Here is a 26,983-nt window from a genome sequence, read left to right on the forward strand (position 1 = left end):
CTAGGATCGTTGCTTGCTTTCTCTCACTCCAGTTAGTCCCTTTGATCCGTTCTTTCTATCCCTTATTCCCAGAAGCTCCAGAAAATACCTTCTTTTCCCCTTTCACGTCACTTCCCTCCCTTCTCCATCTCCCTCTCCTCTCAGAGAGGTGAGTTCCCCACTAGAGGCCAGCACTTTCTCGATTTCTCCTCCCAACCAAGGAGCAGCATTCGGAGAGAAAGAAGGGGGGAAAAAAGAGGAGAAAGAGCGAGAGAGGAAAAAACCTCGGGGCCTAGAGCGCAGAGGCCCGGGAGCGGCGTCGTCATGGCAACGGGCGCCGGCAGGAAACGAGGGACGCGCGGGAGGGGGGCGGAGGGCGCCGAGGGGAGGGGGAGGGTCGGGGGAGGGGTCCGGCTGCCCCGGAAGCACCTCCCCACCAGCCCCCTCCTCCAGCCCGGCCTGCAGCCCCCGGCCTGCATCCCCCACCCTCTCGGCCCGGCAGGAAGTGACAGGCCCGGAGCGAGCCCCCAGGCCTGGCAGAGCCGCGGCCGGGCCGGCACCCGGAGCGGCGGGAGGGGCGGGGAGCGGCGGCCGCACAGGGCACCTCCCACCCCGCCCTCGGCGCCCCCGCCCCTCCAGGAAGGGGAGGAGGCGAGGGGAGCCCGCCGCGGAGGCCGAGCAAGCCCCCCGCCCAGCCTGGCGACTGGGGACCCCGGCACATGAGGTGGACGCCCCCCGCGAGGACTCGGGTACGGAGCCCGGCGCGAAGGTAACCGGGCGACCGCGGGCCGGGGAGGGGCAGGACCTTTGGGGGCTTGGCTGCGCGGGGATGTTTCTTCAGCCACCTCCGTCTGTGTAACGCCCCAGGTACCTCCCCCAGTTGCTTTCCCTGCCTACCTCCAGCGCGTAGCTCTACCGTCTTTTGGCTCTGCCTGTCCAAGTATAATTGCTATTCATTTCGCTGTGCTTAGTGCTGTCTGTCCGTCACCCCTGTTGCCTCTGACTGCTCATTTTCCCATTCATTTTTACCCTCTCTGACTTTGGTCCTTCCATGCGAGCATGTTTTCTAGTTACCTCCCTGCTTTTCATGGTCCGCTGGGTTCCTCAGTCTCCAATTCCTGGACTTTTATGTCCCTCCTGCCTGCCCCTGCTCACTTAAATCTGTTCACTGCTGGCACTGTATTTGCTCCCTTCCCTCGGTGTATTTGATTTCTCTTTGGACCGGCATTTTCATTAAGGTTCTGTATAAAGCAAGAACTCCTGGGCGTCTGTTATCCTTATTCCGTAGATTACTTCCATTTCTTTGGCACAGTCTTCCCTGAACCACCCTCCCTCTCTCACCTCCCTTCTCATGCTCCATTCTTTCTGCAAGATAGAGTTTTATGCTTAGAGATAATTGACTTCCTCCAATTCCTGAACCAATTAAGCCCAGTACCAGGTCTACCTCAGTTTCCTTTTCTAGCTTCGGTAGGTCTGTGCGCCTACCCAACTGAACACATGCACACCCGAATGCTACCTTCCAACATGACCAGGGCTTAGCTACTCTAAAGTCCTCTGTATGTCAGTCAGTCTCTCTCTCTCTCTCTCTCTCTCTCTCTCTCTCTCTCTCTCTCGGTTTAATTCCGAAATTTTCAGTTCATTGCGCCTCCCATACTGTTTGTTGTCTTCACTTTCTGTATTTAGTCTTGCAGTCACAACATTGATCATAAATAGATTTATGTGCCCAGGATTCATTTGATGAGTTCCCCCGCCCTCCCCCATAGAAAGACTTTTAAGTTGGCCCCTTTATTTCTATTTCACAGTCTGAAAAAAAATATTAATAAGACTTCCATTTTGGGGGAAATGAGTTATTGAGCATTTTTATACAAGCATAGGAATTGTCCCATCTATAGCTAATTTGGGGTCTTATGTATCTCAGTCCAGTGAACTAAGTCCAAAAAATTCTATACAACTATGCCGTGCTGCCTCTAATCCTTACCCACTTTTTTTCTTCACATGCTGATAATGAGGATTCATGGGTCTGTATCTGTTTAGTGCTTTGATATTTTGGCAAAAGATGTGGGGAGAAGGTAGACTGGAGTTGAAGCTGATATGATTTCTCCTTTTTACTTTTTGGGTTATATCCATGTTTGCAGTGATATTTGCTATTTCTAAAGGAAACAGAAGAGATGGGTATTCTTGGGGAATAATGATGTGATTGAATGACATTGGGAATAGAGTAAGGAAAAATCATAATTTTATTGCCAAGGCCAGCTGGTTTAATTTTATTTTCTTTGCTTGTTTGTTTTGGATGCAATTTCTAAGATAAATCTGTTCGCCCTAATAAAACTGCTGACAGCCCTTAGTAGAAATTCTGGTTTGATGTTTACATTCCTAAACCAAATAGTGCTTTGGTGACCTGATATATCTAGTGGCTTAGTGCCTCAAAAGTAGAGAATAAAGTGTGCAAGTTTAAAAGAGGAAGAAAAATAAGAATGAGCAGCAATCCATGTTGTCATTTAGTGCTGCTTTGGAAGAATATTTCTTTTCATCTCCTGTGTCTTTGCTTGGTTCTCAGTAGTATTTTCATATGGGTTTTGCAAATTTAGTGTAGTTCTGAGCGGCTAAATTCTGACACTTTGGTAAAAACTAAAAGGTGAATATTACTTTTTTTGAAGATTTTCATTGTTATATATTTAATGTTTAACCTGTTAAGATGACATAGTTCAATCAGTGTGAAACCTTTACAAATCCAGAAACTGAGGTATGTAAGGAGGAAAAATGACATGGTTTGAGGTGATGTTATTAGTAGTATGGACTGAAGCCAGGTAACAATTTGTGCTTTATAGACTGAGGGCTAACTCTTTTGCTTCCAAGTTTTATACCCTTCCATGATCCATTTAACATCTTCAGGCCCTCCTCTTGACATGAGGATAATGATTGCTCATACTTAGTGAATGGTACTGCTTTAATCACAGATTTTTTGGTGGGGTTCTTTTTTTTTTTTTGGAACTGGGGGTCGAACCCAGGGCTTTGCGAATGCAAGGCAGACGCTTTGCCACTGAGCTACATCCCAGCCCTATCACAGATTTTTTGACTAGAAGAAGATATGTACTAATGTAAAAATTTTTTTTAAATATTTATTTTTTAGCTTTAGATGGACACAATATCTTTATTTTATTTTTATGTGGTGCTGAGGATCGAACCCAGTGCCTCATGCATGCTAGGCAAGCATGCTACTACTTGAGCCATATCCCCAGCCCCTAATGTAAAGATTTGATACTCAGAAAAACTTTATATATATATATAATTTTTTTTTTTTAAATATTTATTTTTTAGTTTTCGTCGGACACAACATCTTTGTATGTGGTGCTGGGGATCGAACCTGGGCCGCACACATGCCAGGCTAGCGCGCTACTGCTTGAGCCACATCCCCAGCCCCAGAAAAACTTTATATTGACAATTATAAAACAGGGACAATAATATTTTACTTTATAGCACCGTGGGATATAATACAGATCAAGCATCTAACCCAGTGAAAGAAGGCAGCTAGAAGCTTTACTGTAAATGATGACCATTGCTAAGATGACAATGATGTAGGTGAAGATAAAAATAAGACAACAGCAAGTTTGGGGGAGATTTTAAACTTAAAAAGTGCGAAGCGGGTGTTAGGTGGCTTTACCTTTTCTGAGTACCATGTTGCTTTCTGGTGATTTTATTTAATGACAAGCATGCAAAGATTATTTCCTTTGAGACAATTAATAGCTTAAAAAGGTGGTGGGGTGGGGCTGTTGAGATTGTATTGTAGATTGGGGAATTTTAGAGTTTTCTCTAAGAGAAAGATTTTTAGACAACTTATGGATTTACTGTGGTCTTGAGTAATAACATGAAAAAAACAGTTAATTATCAAGGTGTGAATTTTAATCCTTTACTCCTTCCATCTAGGTCTTGGCTCAGACCACCACCCTTGGGGACCCTGGAACACTATCATGGAGACTGAGAGCGAGCAGAACTCCAGCTCCACCAATGGGAGTTCCAGCTCAGGGGGCAGCTCTCGGCCCCAGATAGCTCAAATGTCCCTGTATGAACGACAAGCAGTGCAGGTGAGGCTGAAGTCTGAGGGGCTAGGATCTGTGAATATGGGTTTGTGTAGGCAAAGATGCTGAAAGGTAATTGTTTTTAGTTTCTTTTAAGCAGTTGGAGGGAGTCAGTTGGATTAGGTGATGACTAAGGCTTCTTCCAGCTCTGAGAAAAGTTGGGACAAACAGAGAGTGAAATTCAGTTTTTCAACTAAGGATTTTTTTTTTTTTTTTTTTTTTAAACTAGTATTCAGCCATCTAGCTAGATTCAAACTATTTCTTTTCATGGATTGACAGGATTTTTCCTTTGACTGTTCTTGTAAATTACCCTGAAGAATGGAGAGGTGTCATGGACCTCTCTCTCTCTTTTTTTTAATAATAAAAAAAATATAAATATACATATATATATTTATATATATATGTGTATATATATATATTATATATTTTAGTTGTCGATAGACCTTGATTTATTTATATGTGGTGCTGAGAATCGAACTCAGTGTCTTACATGTGCCAGGCAAGTGTGCTACCACTGAGCCACAGCCCTAGCCCTTGTGGATCTCTTTAAAGATTTATTTTTAGATAAATAACAAATTTCAATTTAAAAATTTTTAAATTCTATTGGGGATTGAGGCCTTTTACTTAAAAGACTTTTCTTGCTAGAGTAACTATGAATGTAATTGGAATACTTGTAATTATTATTATTAAAATTTGAGAGGGTACTGGCAGTTGAACCCAGGGCTACAATACAGCCCCAGACCTTTTCTTTCTCTCTCTCTTTCTTATTTCACTTTCTATTTTAAGTTAGGGTCTTGCTAAGTTGTCCAGGCTAGTCCCCAACTTACTATCCCCCTGTCTCAACCTTCCATTTACAGATGTGTACCTCCATTCCTGGCAGAATGTTGTAATTGTTAAAGAATAAGAATGCAGTAAAATCTAGTTAACACAAAAACTGAACTACCAATAACATTTTCATAGACATCCTTAATATCATATTGTTGGTATTTGAAATTGTCAATTGAAAATTTTACCTGATAGAATCTTTCAGAAGCCACTAATTAATTTTCTATTATTTCTAACCCCTAATGGCTCTTTACCCTTTACTATATGCCTAGAATATGGTCTTTCACTTTCTTCTTCTTTTTTCTTTTGGTATTGGGAATTACCATAAGCTACATCCCCAGCCCTTTTTATTTTTTATTTTGAGACTGGGTTTTACTAAGTTGCTGAGGCTGACCTTGAACTTTCTATCCTCCTGCCTGCCTCAGTCTCCCGAGTCTCTGGGATTACGGGCATGTGCCACTGCACCTGGCTTATTTTCTTCTTTTCTTTATGTTAATTGATATCCTGTTTATTTTCAACCTGTTAGTCCTTGCTATATCATATCATATATTTCTAGGTCTCACATTGGACATAAGAATTCATATGAAATGTACTCTTTTCTTTATATGTGAGGGTAGACCATAGAATTAGTTGTTTCTCCAGTTTTTGGAGATCTACATAGACTTGCTAGTTTTAATATAAAAATGGATAAATCAGATGATTTAGCCCAATCTCCCTTCTCTTTGGTTTTTCTCCTTCCCATGGCTATCTTTCACACTAGTACAATGATTTGAGTAGAACAGGAGTTAAGGAGTGATTTGTTCTAACTGTTGCATCCTGTCGTCTAGGCTCTGCAGGCATTGCAGCGGCAGCCCAATGCAGCTCAGTATTTCCACCAGTTCATGCTCCAGCAGCAGCTCAGTAATGCCCAACTGCATAGCTTGGCTGCCGTCCAGCAGGTGAGAGGTCAGCAGCCAGCTGACCCAAGAGGGAGAGGATAGGCACCATGGGTGGGTAGGGGACTTTTGGGGAATATTGCATCCTCACTAAGCCAGACTAGGGGCAAAGTCTCCTTTGCTTCCTGTGCTTTTATAGGAGCATGGATACATCTTAGTTTCTGCAGTTGCAGTAAGAACTGGGGAGGAATCACCTTTTAGAGGTAGAATGGCTGTGTTCTAGACCTGTTCTGAATGCTTGAAATGTCTTTAGTCCAAATTAAGATGGGGTCTAAGATTTTTGACTTTGAAGACATAGAATGACAAAAAGAATGTAAAATATCTCAGTAGTATTTTAATACTAATTACACGTTGAAATGATAATACTTTTGGTATATTGGGGAAAATAAGTTAGTGAAGTTAATGTCCCTTGCTTCTTTTTACTTTTTAAAAAATTGTACATAGTAGACAATTATATACGTGGCTCACATTATATTAGTATTGGACACCTATACCCTGTATTTATTATTGACTCATGATGTGACCTGTCTAAAAGTTTTTTATCCACCTAAAAGAAAGTGGAAATAAGAAGACATGTTGCCTGTCTGCTTCAGGAGGGTTATGCGAGGGTTGTTGGGTTAGTGAATATACTTTCCCATACTCTGTTATTACCTGAAATCTCTATATATTTTATGTCTGTGATTTATTACTGTAAGACTGAGAACGGCTTTTTCATTGTCTGTACTATTTCTTGTTTCCCTTCCACTTTAATAGGCCACGATTGCTGCTAGTCGGCAAGCCAGCTCCCCAAACACCAGCACTGCACAGCAGCAGACTACCACCACTCAGGCCTCAGTGAGTACTGCCTCTCTCACTGAGCCCTTGTCCCTGGGTTAAACTACTTAGCATAGTTGATTTGAGGGTGTTTATTGAGCCATCAAGTGGATATTTACTATTCTAATACAGAACATATTTGTACTAAAAGGGAAGATAACCAGCTTGCATCTGTACAGGAATCTTTAATAAGGAACCTAAGGAAGGAAGAAGAAAACACTGATGAAGAAAAGAAGATAAAGGAAAGGGGCTCAGTTAGAAAGAAATGAAATATGTTTCATTTCATTATTATTTATTACCTTTTTGTGTGTTGGGGTCCTGGGGATTAAACCCAGGGTGCTCTACCACTGAACTACATGCACAGCCGATTTTAATCCTTTTTTTTTTTTTTTGGTGAGGCAGAGTCTCACTAACTTGCCAAAGCTGGCCTCAATCTTGAGATTCTCTTTCTCAGTCTTTTGAGTTGCTGGGATTACAGGTGTGTGCCACCATGCCTGGTGCCATTGCATATTTTTGCCTTCTCAAGTATTAACACAAGTGGTTAGGATCTATCTATCTAATCTATCTATCTATCTATTTATCTATTTATTTATTGGTACTGTGGATTGAACCCATTGATGCTGAGTTACAAAGTGGTCAGGATTGATCCTATTTTATTTATTTATTTATTTGTACTGTGAATTGGACCCATTGATGCTCAGTTACATTCCTCGTTCTTTATTTTGAGATAGACTCTCACCGACTTGCTTAGGCCTAACTAAGTTGATGAGGCTGACCTTGAACTTTCGATCCTTCTGCGTCAGGCTCCTGAGTCACTGGGATTACAGGCATGTGCCACCAGACCCATCTTTATTTTATTTTTGACTTTGGTTATACCAAGGTAGCCAGGATAACAGTTTTGGATAGGAAGTTATTATGCATTTCCCTCTGACTCCTTGAGAGTGAGATATTCATTTATTGACTGGGTCACTCTGAATTTGTCAGTCATGTAACTTTCCTTTTACTTCTCCCAAATCCTTAGTCTGGATTCCTTTGTGTCATGCAGATTAATCTGGCCACCACGTCAGCTGCCCAGCTTATCAGCCGATCACAGAGTGTGAGCTCTCCCAGTGCTACCACCTTGACTCAATCTGTGCTGCTGGGGAATACTACTTCCCCACCCCTCAACCAGTCCCAGGCCCAGATGTATCTGCGGGTAAGCTGTAGACATAGTAACCGTTGTCTTGGGGACATAAGTTCCTATTTATACTTTCCATGCCAAGGACTTGAGTAAGAGCAATTTTATTTATTTGTTTATGTATTTATTTGTTGTTTTGTGGTGCTGGGGATCAACACCAGAATCTTACGATGCTAGACAAGCACTTGACCACTGAGCTACATCCTCAATCTGAAAACTTTTATGTAACTTTGGTTACCCAGATGTTTTGAGACAAGTTGATCTACTTCCCATGTCTTAATTTACCCTTGAAGTGATGATGCTCAGTATTCACAGGTAGCCTACAGATTATATTGAGATTCTAAACTAATATTTGGCTAAATTAGTGTTAGATGTAGTCTAACTTTTAAACCTGTGATTTAAGTATACAAATTGTTAAGGGTTGTCTTTCAGCTTATCTACTAACTCATTCTAAGACCCTTGTTTCAGCTTCTTTGATGTTTGAGTCTTTGTTATCAATCCATAGTTTTCTGTACATTCTAGGTTTTTTTTTTCTGGATGATTTATTTTACATATATATATATATACACACACACACACACACACACACACACACACATACATGCACATATACACACATATACATACATACATATGGAGAATAAGAGATTCCTGGGTTGGTGTGGAACGGGACAGGGCTTAGCTATTTAATACCTGCTGTTTATTTTTTCTTGTGGTCCTTCCCTTCTATTTCTTCTGTCTACTTTTTTCTTCTTTGCTCTTCTTCTTCCTCCTCTCCTTGCCAGCCACAGCTGGGAAACCTATTGCAGGTAAATCGGACCCTGGGCCGGAATGTGCCTCTAGCCTCCCAACTCATCCTGATGCCTAATGGGGCAGTGGCTGCAGTCCAGCAGGAGGTGCCATCCGCTCAGTCTCCTGGAGTTCATGCAGATGCAGATCAGGTCAGTGGCAACCACTTTACTGTGGATGGGCTCTGGGAAGGATGAAGGGAATGGCCTAGACTAGGGACCACCCTCTGCCCCATTATTGCTTTTCAGAACTCTTATTTTTTTGTGTGTTGTTTTCCCTTTTATTAATCCCTATAAAATGTGAATTCTTTAAAGCTTTTGGGTTGACTTGATTTAGAAAGGATAGAATTGTCTGAAAAGAGCTCTGTGGATCTGGAGAGTCTTACTTTGAATACAGGATAAATTTCCAGACTATACTTGTAGTCCTTGGTGGTTCAGTTTTATTCAGTCTTAATTCTTTCCCATAGTAATGTCTCCTGAAGATAAGGAATGGTCGAGGGAATTCTGTTGTTACACGTGAAGCAGACCTGGCTGAGTTGCTGAAGGAATATTTGAACTTTCGATCATGTCTTCTGCTCATGTCTCTTACTGTCATTCTCAACTTTTAATCTTTTGTTCATTTTTTTCTCTAATAAAAGTCTTCTTTACCATTACTCTCTATGACTTATTTCCAAAATACATATATTTTATTTTTTTAGCTTATTGGATATATTATCAAAGTAGGATTTGATAATGATTATTTCATTCTTTTAGTCTATCAGTAAGTAATATTGAGCCCTTTTTATTGATACACTCAGATATGTATTAGAAATTTTGGAGGATCAAAAAGGGATATGTCAAGTCTTCAAAGAGGTTGGAGAACAAAAGCACTCAGGTAAATGGTACTAACTTTGAGTATACCACAAGTTTATAGAGAAGACTTGGTTGCAGGATACCTGAGTTACCTTAAAAAGGCTGGGTAGGATTTGATTTGGAATGAGGAGAAAACGAGAGAGAGCACCAAGTGTTAGGGTATAGGTCATATGTGTAAACATGAGTGTATGTGGAAGGATAGAGATGAGGATAAAGGAGAGATAATAGGCCTGTGGTAGAAGTAGTCAGTGCTAATGAGCAACCTAAAATCCAAGAATAGGAGGTTGTAGTCAACTTCATAGGCTATAGGGACCATTAGTGATATTTTACAGCAGATTACAGGATAAGAAAGTTCTTTAAGAAGAATCATTGAGGCCAGATGTGGTGTTACACATTTGTAATCACAGCTACTCAGGAGGCCGAGGCAGGAAGATCACAAATTTGAGACTAGCCTGAGCAATTTAGTGAAACCCTGTCTCAAAATAAGAAATAAAAAGGACTAGGGATATAGCTCAGTGGTAGAACATTTGCCTAGAATGTGTAAGGCTTAGAGTTCAATCCCCAGTATTAGAAAAGAAGAGAAAGAAAAAAATTATCGAGGAACAAAGCATGTGCCTGGATAAGAGACACTAGGAAACCTGCTTGGAGACCTTGGTCAGCTAGTTATATAGTCTTTGTTTCAGACTTTGCTAATAACAGTGGGAGCCAAGAATAAGGCTGTCCTCTTTCCATGTCCAGTTTTTTCATTTACCAGTTCATTCATTCATCAAATCCTGAGGTATCAGTATGTTGAGGGACAGATGGTAGTGGTTACAATGTGCTCTGTTGTTTGGGTCAGATTCTAGCTCCATTACTTACTGTGCCCATGGGCAAGTGACCTGGCATCTTTCTACTATGTTTTCTTTATCTATAAACTAGGTATTATAATATACCTGCCTGATAGTGTGTATGAAGGACAAATTGAGTTGATGTGTGCAACTGCTTCAACAGTGCCTGGGCATAATATTTAAGAGTGTTAACTGTTGTTGACATATCACACATTCTTAGCCTTGGAGGCCCAGCAAAGTCATGATCACTATGTTTATGGAAATTATAGCCATCAAAGCCGTAGATGTTAAACAGTAGATGTTAAACACCATTTAGTGAATGGTGTCATAATTGCTTTACTGCAAAGTACAGGGTGCTCTCAGAATAAGGGATGGGGGATAGAAATCAAAGAGGTGACATTTAAATTAGAGCCTATAGAAATTTGCCAGGTATGGATGTGGGAGAGTGTTGAAGGCCAGGAGAATGTTATGTCTAAAGGTCCTGAGGAGGGAAGGAACTTGATTTATTTGAAGAATCAAAAGAAGGCTTGTTTTGCTGACATTTGGCAAAGGGGGCTAGACAAGTGGGAGGAACCTCATCTTGCAGGGCCTTGGTGGCTGTAATTAGGCTTTTGAGCTTTTTGCAAAGGGTAATAGGAAGCTGTAGAAAGATTTAAAACATGGAAGTAATGGGGAGAGGTCTTTTTTGAAAAACCGTGTGTACTCCTCTGTGGACACTAAATAAAATGGTGTGTGAATAGGGAGAATAACAGTGTTAGAACAGTTTAGGAGGTAAATTGTGTTTGGATTAGGTGTTTAACAATGGAGTAGAACAGAAATGTGTAGATTTGAGAATAACTTAGAAGAGTCATAAAAGAAGGTGAACTGTTTCAGTAGACAGGGAAATTGAGGGAGATGTTGGCTCCAAGCTCTTGTCTAGCAGTCAGATGGATGGCTGTTGATAATATTCATAAGATGGACATTGGAGAACTGGATTTAGAGTGAAGTTTAGGTTTGGACATGAAGACTTGAGGTGAATGTGAGCCACGTGAAGAGATACTGAGACAGCAATATATGGTTCTTAAATTCAGAGGTCTGGGTCTGAAGTAGATATGTGAAAGGAGTAGACATATAGATAATAATTGCAGCCAAGGTAATGTTTACAATTTCTTAGGGAGATGGTATGGATTAAAGAGAAGAACATGGGATAGGGAGCCCTGAGGGTTAGGATGAACCCTTAATAAAGCAGTTCAAGGTTGGTTAGAGAGGAATGGGCTGATATAGAGAAACAGGAATGACGGATAGGAAAATCTGGACTCCTTAGTGTCATGAAGAAAAGGGAATAAGATGATACAAGATGGAAATATAGGTGTAGGGGAGTGCTCATCTCTTTTGAATATGAGAAGATGGATGGATTTATTTATGCGGAGGGACAGCTGCTTCAGTAGAGTTGGAGGGGGGTTGAATCCAAAATTGTATGAATTTGAGGAATGAGTGGATAGTGGGATTGAATACAGTTAAGGTACACAAGAATTTAGCATTGTTGGGGAAGGAGGACAAAACTGGGGAAAGGGAATGTCTTGTTCAGAGATTCGAGGGGCTGATAGAGAAGGGGAGGTTGAAGAGATAATTTCTGTGATAAACTTGCTGAGAAGACAGGAATAGATGGACCCAGAACATAGAGAAGGATTGCCCTTTGATAGGAGGAAGGAAAGAAGGGTAAATGTATATATTGGGTGGTAAAACTGTGATGAGGTAGTGTTCATATAATGGTTTTTATGTTCTCTGCAGAGGTGAAGAGTAAGAAGAGAAAGTGGTTCTTTCTTTTTTTGTACCAGGGATTGAGCCCAGGGGTGCTTAACTACTGAACCACATCCCCACCCCTCTTTTATATTTTTATTTGGAGACAGGGTCTTGCTGAGTTGCTTAGTGCCTCGACAAGTTGCTGAGGCTGCCTTTGAACCCATGATCTTCCTGGCTCAGCTTCCCAAGCTGCTGGGATTACAGGCATGTGCCACTGCATCCAGTGTCCCTCCTGCCTTTTTTTAAGTTTTGAAATAAATAAAATATAATTGTTAAGTTGCTGAGGCTGGCTTCTTTTAATCCTCCTGCCTCAGCCTCCCGAGTCTCTGGAATTACAGGTGTGTGCCACCACGCCTGACTGAGAAAGTGGTTCTAAGGTATAGGGAGAGTAGGAAAGTTGGAAATAGCCATTGTGAGAAAGAAGCTGATTTTAAAAATGGCATAATTGCCAGATATTATGTGCCCTAGTGCCCAGTCTTGATGTTCTTGTTTTGTTATTGTTGTGTTTGTTTTTTCAGCCCTGAAGGTTCTTGTAAATTTCTCTCCAAAGCTAGATCCTCCTTTTTGCTGCTTCTACCTGAATTCAGGTTCTTATTTTTTACCTGACTTACTGTATCAGTTTCCTAAATGGCCTTCTTGACTTCAGGCTTGTCTTCTTGTGATCCTCTTCCATGTTACTATCACTGTTTTGAAATAAGAAAACATATTGTTACAAATTAAAAAAAAAATTGTTCCTGCTATACACAGAATTAGATAATTCATAGTCCTTGACTACAATAGTCCTCATTGGTCTACTTTTATTTATTTACTCAGTAATTTCTTAACAAAATAATAAGTGGACTAGGAGTATAATTTGCTGGTAAAATGTTGTTGGTCTAGCGTGTGTAAGGCCTTGAGTCGATCCTCAGCACCACAAAAAATAAAAGTGTAATAAGTAGTCCCTACTTCCATACACTGCCTACCCCTACCCATGATAATAATCATTCTGATTCCTAGGTTCATTCTTCCTTTGGGTCTCTTTTATATAGTCTTATTGCATCTCTGTACATTTCTAAAAATGTCATCTTGGAGGCTGAGGCAGGAGGAGCACAGGTTTAAGGACAGCCTCAGCAAATTAGTAAGGCCCTAAGCAACTTAATGAGACTTTGTCTCAAAATAGGAAAAAAAAAAAAGGGTTGGGGATGTAGCTTATTGGTAAAGCACCCCTGAGTTCAATCCCCATTTCCAAAAAAAAGAAGTACTTTCGATCATGAAAAATTTTCAGACAAAAATTCTTGGCACATTCTATTTAGGTCCTCTGCTGGTGGATTAATTTGAAGGAAATCCCAGACCCTCACCCTTCTCTCTCTCTCTTTCTCTCTCTCTCTCTCACACACATACACACACACACACACACACATACACACACCGTGCGCGCACATACACACACACACATATATACACATACACACACAATTTTTGTTTAAATTTATGAGGCACTTGTTTATAATCTTTATTTGTGAGAATACTTTTTTTTTTTTTTTTTTTGGTGATGGTACTGGGTTGAACCCAGGGGCTCTGTATCACTGAACTACATCCTTAGCTTTTTAAATTTTATTTTGAGACAGTGTCTTGCTAAATTGCTAAAGCTGGCCTTAAATTTGTGATCCTCTTGCTTCAGTCTCCTGAATCACTGGGATTACAGGTTTGCACCACTGTGCTGGGCAGAGAACACTTTTCTTTGTGGTGGTGCGTTTCTATGTTGCCTAGACTATCCTTGGACTCCTGGGATCAAGAGATCCTCTTGCCTCAGTCTACCAGTGACTGGGATCACAGGTAGGTTCACACCACTGCACCTGGACTGAGAATGTTTTTTTTTTTTTTTTTTTTAGAGAGAGAGAGAGAGAGAGAGAGAGAGTTTCAATATTTATTTTTCAGTTTTCGGCGGACACAACATCCTTGTTTGTATGTGGTGCTGAGGATCGAACCCGGGCTGCATGCATGCCAGGCGAGTGCACCACCGCTTGAGCCACATCCCCAGCCTGAGAATGTTTTTTTTTAACTTATTTTCCAATTACTTTTATTGATCATGTAGGCAAAAGAGTATCTTGACTGAGAATACTTTCTTAATAGCATATTTTCAAGTTCTATTTGTTTTGTAGCCATCATTGGTTAATTTTAATTTCTATATAATATTATATAGTATGAATATACTACAGTTGTTTCATTTTTTCTTCTTTTTTTATTCATCTTCTCTTTTTGTTTTTCCTTTGGAACTGGGAATTGAACCCAGAGGTGCTTAATCACTGAGCCACATCCCTGTGCCTTTTTACTTTTTAAATTTTGAGATGGGGTCTCACTTAGTTGAGTAGGGCCTTGCTAAGTTGCTGAGGCTGGTTTTGAACTTGCTATCCTATTGCCTCAGCCTCCGAAGTTGCTGGGATTACAGGTATGTGCCACCATGCCTGGCTTCTTTTTCTCCTATAAATGGCAGTTTGGGTTGTTTGTAGGCTTTTGTTAATCTCAACAGTGATGGTGTGATTGATAATTCCTGTACACGCATCCTGTTGTATATGGTAGTAATTTCCCTTGTGGAATTCTAGGTTTCAGGGTGTGTATGTGCATGTGCACTAAACTAGACCCCAGCCCTTGGTAATGTTTGTGCTGATTAGTGTTTTCAGTGGCTTCCTATAATCATTTAGGGAGTCATAATTTCTTCTCTCATTCATAGAGCACTATGTGCTAGTTGCTGCATTAGGTACTGGGACTATATAATGAATAAGACATAAACTTGCTATCTAAACTGAAGTTCATATTATCCTTAACATAATAGGCCCTTAATAATCTAGTACGTTTTTAGCTCCCAGCCTCAACCTACCTTCCTTGTTTCATTTCTTTCTACTTCCTGCAACTCAATCCAAATATAATGAAATAGTTATAATTTCTTTTTCTTTTCTTTTTGGTGCTGGAGGTTGAACTCAGGACCTTGTGCATGCAAGGCAAGCACTACCAACTGAGCTATACCCCCAGCCTGAAATAATTATAATTTCTGAAAGTACAGTGCTCTTTTGTGGGTTTGTGTCCTTGCAAATGCTCTTAGCTATTTCTTCACATCACCATCTTCACTATGACCTACAGTCTTAGATAATATATCTCTCATTTTAGGAAGTCATTTTGATCTCCCCAGTGTGACTTGATTTTTCCTCCTCTATATTTCCATAGAACTTTATTTATATTTGTGCGTATTATTACATAATTTTCTTTATTAGAAAGTTTTTATTAGGAGTAAAGACTGTGTCTTTCATACCTGCATTATCAGTATTTAGTGTAGTATTTGAAGTGTAGCTGTGTAGTAACTGCTGAATGAATGAATGAATGAATGAATGGAGAGGAAAGGGAAAATCAAAGAGATTTTCTAGAAATAAATGATAAAATTTGATGATAGTCTTAATAGTGAATGGAGGAGGCTAAAAAATCAGATGTATCTACAAAGTTCCTCCTTGGGAGACTAGAAGGCCTTTAATATATGTTGGAGGTGGGGGTACAAGTTGAGGTAGGCTATGAATAAGACACTATAGCTATCTGCTGTTTTTTAATCAATCAGAGAAATCTGTTTTTTAAATGTTTTTCAGGTGCAGAACTTGGCAGTGAGGAATCAACAGGCCTCAGCTCAAGGACCCCAAATGCAAGGCTCCACCCAGAAGGCCATACCTCCTGGAGCCTCCCCTGTCTCCAGCCTTTCTCAGGCCTCTAGCCAGGCCCTAGCTGTGGCACAGGCTTCTCCAGGGGCCTCAGGCCAATCTCTCAACCTCAGTCAAGCTGGTGGAGGCAGTGGAAACAGCCTCTCAGGGCCAATGGGTCCAGGTGGAGGTGGCCAAGCTCCAGGGGGTTTGGGTCAGTTGCCTTCTTCAGGAATGGGTGGTGGAAACTGTCCCAGGAAGGGCACAGGAGTGGTTCAGCCCTTGCCTGCGGCCCAAACGGTGACTGTGAGCCAGGGCAGCCAGACAGAGGCAGAAAGTGCAGCAGCCAAGAAAGCAGATGCTGATGGGAGTGGTCAACAGAATGTGGGCATGAACTTGACACGGACAGCTACACCTGCGCCCAGCCAGACCCTCATTAGCTCAGGTATATTGTCACCTCACATAATATCATGAACTTATTTGAAATCTTTCAAATTACCTTTCTTTGCCCCGTTTTTCGCTTGGCCCTGGAGTAGTGGAAGAAAAGAGAATTACATTAGCCTTGAGTGTATTAGTTCAGGGACAGGAAAATAGTTAACAGATAAAGGTCTTATCTATATCTTCCAGGCAACAATCAGGTTTTAAGTTACTCTTGTTAATTTCATAGGCCCCTGAGTTCTGTAGTTTACTCATTCTACTTATTCATGAACCCAGTTCTTACTGACTTGCCTACTGTGTTCTAGGAGGTGCTGATACATCTTTCTAAAGCAGATTCTGTGTCCTCATGTTACTTACAGTTTAGTATAGGATATTAATTCTGTTTAATGGTAGTTAGTTGGTCCAGTGTAGGACAGATATAATATAAATACTTTAGCCAGGCATGGTGGCTCATGCCCGTAATCCCAGTGACTCTGGAGCTGAAGCAGAAGGATCACAAGTTCAAGGCTAGCCTCAGGAACTCAACAAGGATCTAAGCACCTTAGTGAGACCCTTACTCAAAATAAAAAATAAAAAGGGCTACCCCTGGGTTAAATACCCAGTACAAAAAAAAAAAAAAAAAAAAACCAAAAACAAAATAATATAAATGTTTTAGAACACTTAAGAAATAGAACCAGGATTTAATATAGTCAAATTGTGATCATCTGTATCAGTGATGAGGATAAAAAGGAATACATAATAATAATAGCTGTAAGTAGTTTATACTTCCTTTCAGATAAGATATAGTGGGTAAAATATAGTTAGATGTATCTTCCTTGGTAATGTTAATTTTTTTCTGCTTTCTTTGTTTCTAATACCTTAGTCATTGGTATGTTTGAATAATTTGGTCACAAAAATTTAATGAGTTAATTAGACATTACTAATAACTAGGTATTTAAATACCGAAGCATTTGTGGTTTTTTTGAGGTACTGAGGATAGAACTTGGGGTGCTTTACCACTGAGCTACATCCCCATCCCTTTTTATTTTTTATTTTTGAGACAGAGTCTTGCAAAACTGTCCAGTCTGGCCTTGAACTTGTGATCCTCCAGCCTCAGCCTCCCAAGTAATTGGTATTACAGGTGTGCCCGACAGAATACTATAGCACTTATATTTCCACAGTGCTCTCATTACATATTTTATACATACTTTATGTGTTCTCTGGACAGTCTGGTAAAATATGGAAGGTTGGAGATTGTAAAAGTCTGAGCCTGCAACTACTGACTCCTCAGAGTTCTTAGATGGTAACCTAACCTGATGAATTTTTGAAAACTGAGACATTGATGAAAAGATATTGATGTTTCTAACTTTGTTGGTATTCTTTCAGTGAATATTTTTTGTGTGTCAGCACTGGACTCCGTTTAGGGGTGTGAACGTGAATAAAACATAGAATCAGCTTTTGCAAAACTCAAAGTCTAATCACATGGAGAAAGAGCCAACCTCTGTACTCCTGAATACAGAGTAAAAGGATAAGTTTTGTTTGAAATTACTGAGTTAGGATGTTGATTGAGCCAGGGAGTTATTCTATGGTATCTACACTAGAGGTGGTTAGTAATGCTTTGACTTAGTGGGTAGAATATTAATGAAGTGATGTCCAAGTTCTGTACAGGCTAGATTTCTATTCAGTGTAGTTTAAAACTAGGTAAGCCTTGGAAAATGATTTTACTTTTAATTTTGAAGGATTATTATTTTGTGTTCTTTTTTCCCCTTTGTTCTATTCTGGGTTTGTTCCTATAGCCACGTACACGCAGATCCAGCCCCATTCTCTGATTCAGCAGCAGCAACAGATCCACCTCCAGCAGAAGCAGGTAGTGATCCAACAGCAGATTGCCATTCATCACCAGCAACAGTTCCAACACCGTCAGTCCCAGCTACTTCACACAGCTACACACCTCCAGTTGGCTCAGCAGCAGCAGCAGCAACAGCAACAACAACAGCAGCAGCAGCAACAACAACAGCAGCAGCAACAACAGCAGCAGCAGCAGCAGCAGCAAGCCACAACCCTCACTGCCCCTCAGCCACCACAGGTCCCACCTACTCAGCAGGTCCCACCGTCCCAGTCCCAGCAGCAAGCCCAAACCCTTGTAGTTCAGCCCATGCTTCAGTCTTCACCCCTGTCCCTTCCACCTGACCCAACCCCCAAGCCACCCATTCCCATCCAGTCCAAACCACCTGTAGCACCTATTAAACCTCCTCAGTTAGGTGCTGCTAAGATGTCAGCTACCCAGCAACCACCACCCCATATCCCCGTGCAAGTTGTGGGTACCCGGCAACCAGGTACAGCCCAGGCACAGGCTTTGGGGTTGGCACAGCTGGCAGCTGCTGTACCTACTTCCCGGGGGATGCCAGGTACAGTGCAGCCTGGCCAGGCCCATTTGGCCTCCTCACCACCTTCATCCCAGGCTCCTGGTGCACTGCAGGAGTGTTCTCCTACGTTGGCCCCCGGGATGACCCTTGCTTCTGTGCAGGGGACAGCACATGTGGTTAAGGGTGGGGCTACTAGCTCTTCACCTGTTGTAGCCCAGGTTCCTGCTGCCTTCTACATGCAGTCTGTGCATCTACCGGTGAGTGATGTCTGATGCTGCTACCCATGAGAGTGGACTTGTACTGAATGGAACTAGAACTCAAATTGAGTAGGGGAATGAAGTGTTGAGAAGTTTGGTACTGGTGTTTATGTGCTCTTTTTATAAGAGTCATAATATGTATAACATAAGAGTTTAATATGTATAACATCTGAACTTTGTACTTGTAAATCATTCTGAGGTTTGGGATATATACTAAGTTAGCTTGAGGTAGCTTAACTAATCTAGCTATCCCACTGCTTGATATTTTTCCAAAAGATCTAAAATTGGTATACTGTAGCAATATAGTCTCTTCAGTGTTTATAACAGCACAATTCACAATAGCCAAATTATGGAATCAACAACCCAGGTGATTGACAGTAGATGAGTGGATTAAAAAAATTATAGTGTGTGTGTGTGTGTGTATATATATGTATTTATATGTATGTGCGCGCACACAGTGTAGTTATACTTAGCCATAAAAAAATAGTGGCATTTGCCAGTAAATGTATAGAAATGGAGAAATGGAGAACATCATGCCAAATGAAATAAGACAACTCAGAAACTCAATTTGAATGTTTTTTCTCATGTGGAGGCTAGAGTAAAATAAAGGAAAGGGAGAGGGAAGGATAGGATATCATAAAGATAAAGGGAAGATGAGTAATGTGGATAAATGAGTTTGAGAGGCAGTGTGGAGAAGTAGATGGGGGAGGCAATGCAGAATGAATTCTTAAAAATCATGTATTAATATTTAAGAAATCATGTATTAATATTCCACAGGGATATATAAATATTCCATAGGGAATTTCACTTTTATATATAAGTAAAAGGAACCAATCAAATATGAATAAATAGATGAGTAAAGGAAGTCTAGTAGAAGAAGGAGAAAGCAGAGGGGAGAGAAGATGGGAAGAAAAGGAAAGGATCATGAACTAAAATCAAAATTCTATGTATGTATGAGTTTGTCAGGATGAACCCAACTACTGTGTGTAACTATAAAGCTCTAATTTAAAAAAATGAATAAAAAATTGTATAAATCTAAAGGAATGATAACAGCAAAGAAGAGAGCCTTAACCAAAACAATCTTTGGAAAGACAGTTTTTGTTTGGGCCACAGTGGTCTAAGTTATGACTATGCATTAAAATGGTATTGCATTTTGTTTTGTCCTTATGTAGACATTATACTGATTAGGGATGACCAAGAATTTAGTGTATAGGAAGCAGGAGATAGGGAGTTCAGAAAGTCTTCTCTGAAAGTATAGAAGTAATTATAATTCCTTTTCATTCTTTATGCCTAAATCTTGTTGTTGTTGTTGTTGTTGTTTTTTCCCTATTCTTTACTGTACAGGGTAAACCTCAGACACTGGCTGTGAAACGCAAAGCTGAGTCTGAGGAAGAGAGAGATGATATCTCCACTTTGGGTTCAATACTTCCCCCCAAGGCTTCTCCAGCAGCAGAGAGCCCAAAAGTCATGGAGGAGAAGAGTAGTCTTGGAGGTAACTGGTTTCTAAAATGCTATTATTGGAACACACAAAGAATAGAAAATTATTTTGAAAGAGCTACAGATAATTCTGGTTCAGTAGAAAATGGGCCTAAATATTTGGTAGATCCAGAAATATAATCAGAGGGGCTGGGGATGTGGCTCAAGCGGTAGCACGCTCGCCTGGCATGCGTGCTGCCTGGGTTCGATCCTCAGCACCACATACAAATAAAGATGTGTGTCCGCCGAAAACTAAAAAATAAAGAAATATAATCAGAGGGTGAATGATCAAAGGAGAATATAGTTTATTGTGGAAAATCAGGCTGGCTCAGCTAATAGGTGGATTCGTTATATTATCCCATATTTGTTCTTTAACGTGTGTTTGTTTTCCAGAGAAAGCTGAACCTGTGGCCAATGTGAATGCTAGTACCCCAAGCAATGAACTGGTAGCCTTGACTCCTGCCCCATCAGCACCACCTCCTACGCTAGCCATGGTGTCCAGACAAATGGGAGACTCCAAACCCCCACAGGCCATTGTGAAGCCCCAGATTCTCACCCACATCATTGAAGGCTTTGTTATCCAGGAAGGAGCAGAACCTTTCCCGGTGAGAACAGGGCCATATGGTGGGACTTCAGGAGGGCATTTGGTCTGATTTTATCTTCAAATTCCTCTAAAAACAAAGGCAGCTGGGCACCAAGTCTGTAATCCTAGTTACTTGGGAAGCCAAGGCAGTAGGATTGTGGGTTCAAGGTCAACTTCAGCAGCTTAGTGAGGCCCTAAGCAACTTAGTTCGACGCTGTCTCAAAATTAAAAATAAAAAGGGCTGGGGATGTGGCTCGGTAGTAAAGCACTCTGGGTTCAATCCCAACTACCAAGAAAATTAAAAAAAGGTACAGGACTTATTAATTGTTAATTTATCAATTATTAGAGAATGATTTATTTATTTTGTTTATTTAGTTGCAAAAGAAGGAAAGGAAGAAAGGAAAGCACATGTTTGTGGACCAGACAGTAAAAATGTTGGGAAGAGAAGAAAAGGAAGAAAATCACCTTTTAAAACTTTTTAGATAGGTAAACTAGGTGTTTTGATAATGAAGAAAATTATAGTAGAGAACTTTTCTAGAATATGAGTTACAGAACCAGGATTATAACCCAGGTATCCTGATTTTTCTTGTGTCCCCTGTAGCTTAGGAAGGGAAGGATAAGATAGAGGGAACCAGGCTAGGAACCTGTTCTCTAGTAGCTTATCTGAAAAAACTAGAAGATTCTTGATTGCAGTACTGTAAGGAATTTTCTCTGAGCCAGACTTGACCATTAACTCAGAGATGCAGGCAAGGACATGATGACAGGAAGTGTTAGGGAACACTGTAGAGAGGCAGAAAGGAATTAGGCTACCTTAATTAAAAACTTTTTCTGGGACAGGTGGGTTGTTCTCAGTTACTGAAGGAGTCTGAGAAGCCACTACAGCCTGGCCTTCAAACTGGACTGAATGAGAGTCAGTCAAGTGGACCCTTGGGAGGGGACAGCCCTTCTGCTGGTAAGTATTATTTAGAGACCCACCTGGGAGAAAGAGGCTTATGGGAATGTTTGAGGGCTCAGTGTAATAGAGTAATTTTCTGTTTATGTAAAGTAGGAATTAGATGAAGTCCATCTATACATAGAAACCATATTGTATATCAGAGTATATAGAATCACACAAAAGGAGTTAATAGGGTGAGGAGTGTTTATCAAGCTAAAGTAACTTGTTGAATTATCGTTTACTGTATAAGGATATATTTTCCAAAAGATGATATAGGCTGGGGCTAGGCTGGGGCTGGAATTCTATGGTATAGTGTTTACCTAGCTGGGTTTGATCTTCAGCACTACAAAGAAAAAGAAGAGGGACATTTAAATTATTTTTAAAATATATTTAATAGGTACATTGTTATTATTCATAATAGTGGGATTTGTTATATATGTGTATGTGCACACAATATAATAATATAATTTGGTCAATTTTATTCCCTTTACCTCCTCTTTCCTTTCCCTCCTCCCTCTCCCTGTTCCCCTTCTCTACTAGTCTTTCTTCTATTTTATTGAGGTACCTCCCCCTGTCCTTTTTTCCTTTTTCTCCTTGGTTTCCACATAGGACATTTAAATTCACAACTTCCTGCTCTCCTTATTTTAGATTTTAATAATCTATAGTGAGGACTTTTATTTAAAATTTCCTCCATGCTTTTGGAAATCTTTGTGGGAGAGGGTTTGGATATCTTCCTAGGCATTAATAATTAGTTCCTCTTTCCTATTAAGAAATGGAGTCATATTGAAATCTGAGTTGAATTAGGATAAAATTAGTAAGACATTTAAAATGGAAATAATCAGGCTTAAAATGGAAATAATAAGGCTTTAAGGGCTGGTGGATACTGTAGTGCACGCCTGTAATTCCAGTTACCTGGGAAGCTGGGGCAGAAGGATCACAAGTTCAAGGCCATACTGGGCAATTTAGTGAAACCCTGTCTTAAAATAAAAAATAAAAGGGACTGGGGATGTAGTGAAGTCTAGTATAATCATGAGCTCAATACCCAGTCTGCAAAACAAAAAAGGAAGACTTTGAGGACTTTATAATCTTCTTCAAGGGTAACTCATCATGGTATTTGGTTTTAGGAATTCTCAGTTTGGTTGTGTAGGTCTTTGGGAAAATTAGAATCCAACTCTTGGTGTAATAGATTTAGGGGCAACAGAAGCCCATCGTAACTCTCCTTGTTTTTCAGAGTTAGATAAGAAGGCGAATCTCCTGAAGTGCGAGTACTGTGGGAAGTATGCCCCTGCAGAGCAATTTCGTGGCTCTAAGAGGTTTTGCTCCATGACTTGTGCAAAGAGGTATGTGTGCATTGTCTGCCTTGCCTTGAGCACTAGTTTCTCCATCTAATGTTACCTTGCTTCCCTAGAGTCATCTCACAGCGAACACACACTTTGTCTCTTTCGTTTTCATTCCTTTGTCCAAATCAGCTCTTAAAGTACCAATTCCTGTGTGGGGCAGGGTAGCAAATAGTCTCTTCTAATGCCTTGACATCCTGTATATGCCCTCATTTGTAGGTACAATGTGAGCTGTAGCCATCAGTTCCGGTTGAAGAGGAAAAAAATGAAAGAGTTCCAGGAAGCCAACTATGCTCGTGTTCGTAGGCGTGGACCCCGCCGCAGCTCCTCTGACATTGCCCGTGCCAAGATCCAGGGCAAGCGTCACCGGGTGAGCTGTTGTTACTGAGCCAGCTATTTCTAAAATAGGCCTTTTTCTTTTCCTTGCAAGGCAATCCTTTGCCCAGGTGAAAGGATACAAGACCAGAACTTTGGTTTCCTATTGATTGTGTTACTTCATATTCTGAGAGATCCTGAGTGCCTTTGTCTCCTTTTTCCTCACTGCTGGTACATATATCTATTAATCCTTACACTGTACTTAAGTGAAGACAGTCTAGATCTCTTTTAATACAAGAAGAGAATCAAGGAAGTTCATACTTGAAAGGCACTTGAGAGTAGAATTTGGGCATTTGCAAATATTGTGCAGATTATTTCACATACGTTAAGACTAGTTTTTCCTCTATGCCTAAGCTAGGGTGGTGGTAGAAGAAGAGAAGCACTCATGACACTGTTATTCCTGACTTTACTGTTTTGCCATTTTTTCTATAGGGTCAAGAGGACTCTAGCCGGGGTTCAGATAATTCCAGTTATGATGAAGCGCTCTCTCCAACATCTCCTGGGCCATTGTCAGTAAGAGCTGGACATGGAGATCGTGACCTTGGGAACACCATTACAGCTCCCCCCACACCAGAATTACATGGCATCAACCCTGTGTTCCTGTCCAGCAATCCTAGTCGTTGGAGTGTAGAGGAGGTGTATGAGTTTATCGCTTCTCTCCAAGGTACAGAGGGGTCTCCAACAGAACCCAAGTCTTCATTTTTCTTGGATCATTCCACATGGGCCTTTGTATGAGGGAACATTACTAACCTGTAAGCAGCATGGGCTTGAATGTGATAGTACTCTGCCTTGATAGTTATTCAAGTTGCTTGCCCACAGTTTGGTTTCTTAATTTCCTTCTGGGTTAATATTGTCTTCTACTGTGTGAGCAATTTTGCAATTTGGTTTTTTTATGATTCAGCTTTATTTCTCACCAATAATTTTTGGATAAAAATTATTTTGATGTGATTAACTACGATTCTCACCATGCATAAAGTTTTCCCCTTTTTTGGTACTGGGGATTGAACCCAGGGGTGCTGTACCACTGAGCCATATCTCTAGCTCTTCATTTTTAATTTTGAGACAGGGTTTCACTAAGTTGTTTAGAACTTGTGATCCTCCTGCCTCAGCCTCCCAGGAAGCCTGGCTAAGACTTTTTTCAGTGAAGAAGGACGGGGTTAGAAACTAAGGGACATTGTTGGCCTATTTTTATTCAAGATAGGGCTGTTCTCCATAAAAAAAAAAAACAAAAACACCCTGTCCTCATTATTATTTGATTTAATCTTTTTGCCAACATATAAGAAAACATGCATATATTATTGCTCTTCCTCTCTGGTTTTATTTTTAAAATTTTTTGAGCAATGGGGACACTTCATTTATTTAACATATTTGCATTTTACAAAGGATTTTCATTGACATTTCATTTACTCTCAGAACATTGCATAGAGCGGAACATTTATCACATTTCACAAGTCAGGAATTGCTGCTCACCTTTGGCAGTATTTCTTTGATTAGGGTACTCTCCTTTGATTATTTCCTCTCACAAAAGGCTCTTTCTTCTGTTATTTTCCTTAAGGATAGCTGGTTTGGGGCCTCTCCTCTTATATACTCTCACTAGATGACATCATCTATTTTCATGATTTAAATCGTCATATATAACTGACATCTGCCAAATCTATATAGAGCTCAGATCCTTCCATGAGCACCTGATCTTCAAATACACAATTACCTATATGAACTCTCATTTTACATCAAACACTTCTAAAACTTCTTCTCCACACTTGGGTGTTCTTCCTATATTCCCTATCTTGTCAAACTGTACTACCAGAGGTCCAATGATGACAAACAGTGCCCTCTGCAGCTTTCCTTTGGCTGATTTCGAATAATAACTTTTTGTATAAAGTAAATGTCTCAATTGATTACCAGCAGTTAGTTGCCAAGCCATCTAGAAATAAATGAGCAGGGGCTATGCCTTCCTTCTTGTTTGAAGTAAGTTCTTTTTTTGGGAGCGGGGTGGGATACTAGGGACTCAACCCAGGGGCTTTAACACTGAGCTACATCCCCAGCCCTTCCATTTTTTTGAGACAGGATCTCGCTAAGTTGCTTAGTTTCTCATTAAGTTTCTAAGACTGGCTTTGAACTCATGATCCTCCTACCTTAGCCTCTGAGTCGATGGGATTACAGGCATGCGCCACCCTGCCCAACATGAAGTTACTTCTATGGCTGAACAACTTAGGTCATTATTCCTTTCTTGATGTTGTTTTATTCTTTTTAGTATTGGGGATAGAACTCAGGGATGCTCTATCTCTGAGCTACATCTGTAGCCAATTTTTCATTTTTGAGACAGGGTCTTTTCAAGTTGCTGAGGCTGACTTTGAACATTTAATCTTCTTGTCTCAGCCTTCTCATTTGCTGGGATTATAGGTGTGTTCCACATCTGGCTTATTTTTCATTTTTAAGATAACCAGTGTCTCTAATTTTATTTTTGCTTTCAAAGCTTACCATCTCATACCTTTATATTACTAATTTAGGGCAAGGACTTTGGGATTGTTTCGTCTCCTCTCTTGTCCTACCACGTAGTTTCTAATACAGGGTCTCACCATTGCCTTCTAGGCTGCCAAGAAATTGCAGAAGAGTTTCGTTCCCAGGAGATTGATGGACAGGCCCTTTTATTACTTAAAGAAGAACATCTTATGAGTGCCATGAACATCAAATTGGGCCCTGCCCTCAAGATCTGCGCCAAGATAAATGTCCTGAAGGAGACCTAAGGTGGCCCTCTTGCACAAACCAGCCGAAGGCAGACACTCCCCACTGTCCAGGTTATAACCTGGTATCAGCAGATTTTGCAGGGAAGAAAGAGCTATTCGAATTATGTGACCTTCTGTAGGGAGATTACTGAGACAGGGAAGAGAAGTGCAAGAATTGGTTGCTGGTGCTACATAGTGGCAGCTTAATCTTTACAGTACTCATCAATCCCACCTACCCCAATCCAGTCTTTTTAACAAAGGCAGTCCAGAGAACTAGGACTGCTCAGCCTTATCCTGGAGTGGAGCGTCTAGCCAGGGTTTTCCAAGAGGAGAAATATGTGTATGGTAAGGCAGGGAAATGGGTGGAATGTAGTTTTGTTTCTCCAGTGGGAGAGGTAGGGTTTTTCTAGCTTGTGTGACACAAGTAGCAAAATTCTGGTACTTTCCCTCTTCCTTCTGGATTGTCCCACTGTAGCTGTGGCTCAGTATTTTGTTATCACTTATTCCCTTAGTATTGAATATTTCTCCTGCATCCGTGGCAGGGTCACCAGCCAGGGTAGAAACTTGGTTGGAATCTTTCTGATTTGCTGCAGGGACTAAAAGTGTTTGACTGGCACATGGTGTGGCTGTTGTCATTTTTTTCCACATCCCCCTGCTCCCTTCCAATTTACCTGTTAACCTTTTACTCTTTCAATTCCAACTTTCTTTCCTATAGCTTTATAAAACAGGAGTGTGTGGGGCTGAGGTGGCGCTATTCCTTATACAGCAAAATATTAAATATTTTTTTTCTTCCTCAGTA

The 26,983-nt window shown here is 40.6% G+C and overlaps 1 protein-coding gene across 3 annotated transcripts; it reads left to right on the top strand.

The window, feature by feature from the left end:
* The first annotated feature begins 483 nt into the window (after positions 1-483).
* On the top strand, positions 484-26,928 carry Phc1 (polyhomeotic homolog 1). Of its 3 annotated transcripts, none has more exons than XM_076854115.1 (15): positions 484-728; positions 3,904-4,061; positions 5,708-5,818; positions 6,569-6,649; positions 7,674-7,823; positions 8,591-8,746; positions 15,666-16,158; positions 17,927-18,753; positions 20,098-20,245; positions 20,623-20,834; positions 21,650-21,764; positions 22,978-23,086; positions 23,303-23,453; positions 23,891-24,122; positions 26,051-26,928. In XM_076854115.1, the coding sequence occupies exons 2-15, from the start codon at positions 3,948-3,950 to the stop codon at positions 26,203-26,205; spliced, it is 3,054 nt and encodes a 1,017-aa protein (XP_076710230.1). In that variant the 5' UTR covers positions 484-728; positions 3,904-3,947; the 3' UTR covers positions 26,206-26,928. The 3 variants fall into 3 exon arrangements, with proteins under 3 accessions (XP_076710230.1, XP_076710228.1, XP_076710229.1); XM_076854113.1 differs by having other exon boundaries at positions 677-748; XM_076854114.1 differs by lacking the exon at positions 8,591-8,746 and having other exon boundaries at positions 677-748.
* Positions 26,929-26,983: the final 55 nt, after the last annotated feature.

The sequence above is a fragment of the Callospermophilus lateralis genome, chromosome 4 (assembly GCF_048772815.1).
Source record: "Callospermophilus lateralis isolate mCalLat2 chromosome 4, mCalLat2.hap1, whole genome shotgun sequence".
Taxonomy (NCBI): Eukaryota; Metazoa; Chordata; class Mammalia; order Rodentia; family Sciuridae; genus Callospermophilus; species Callospermophilus lateralis.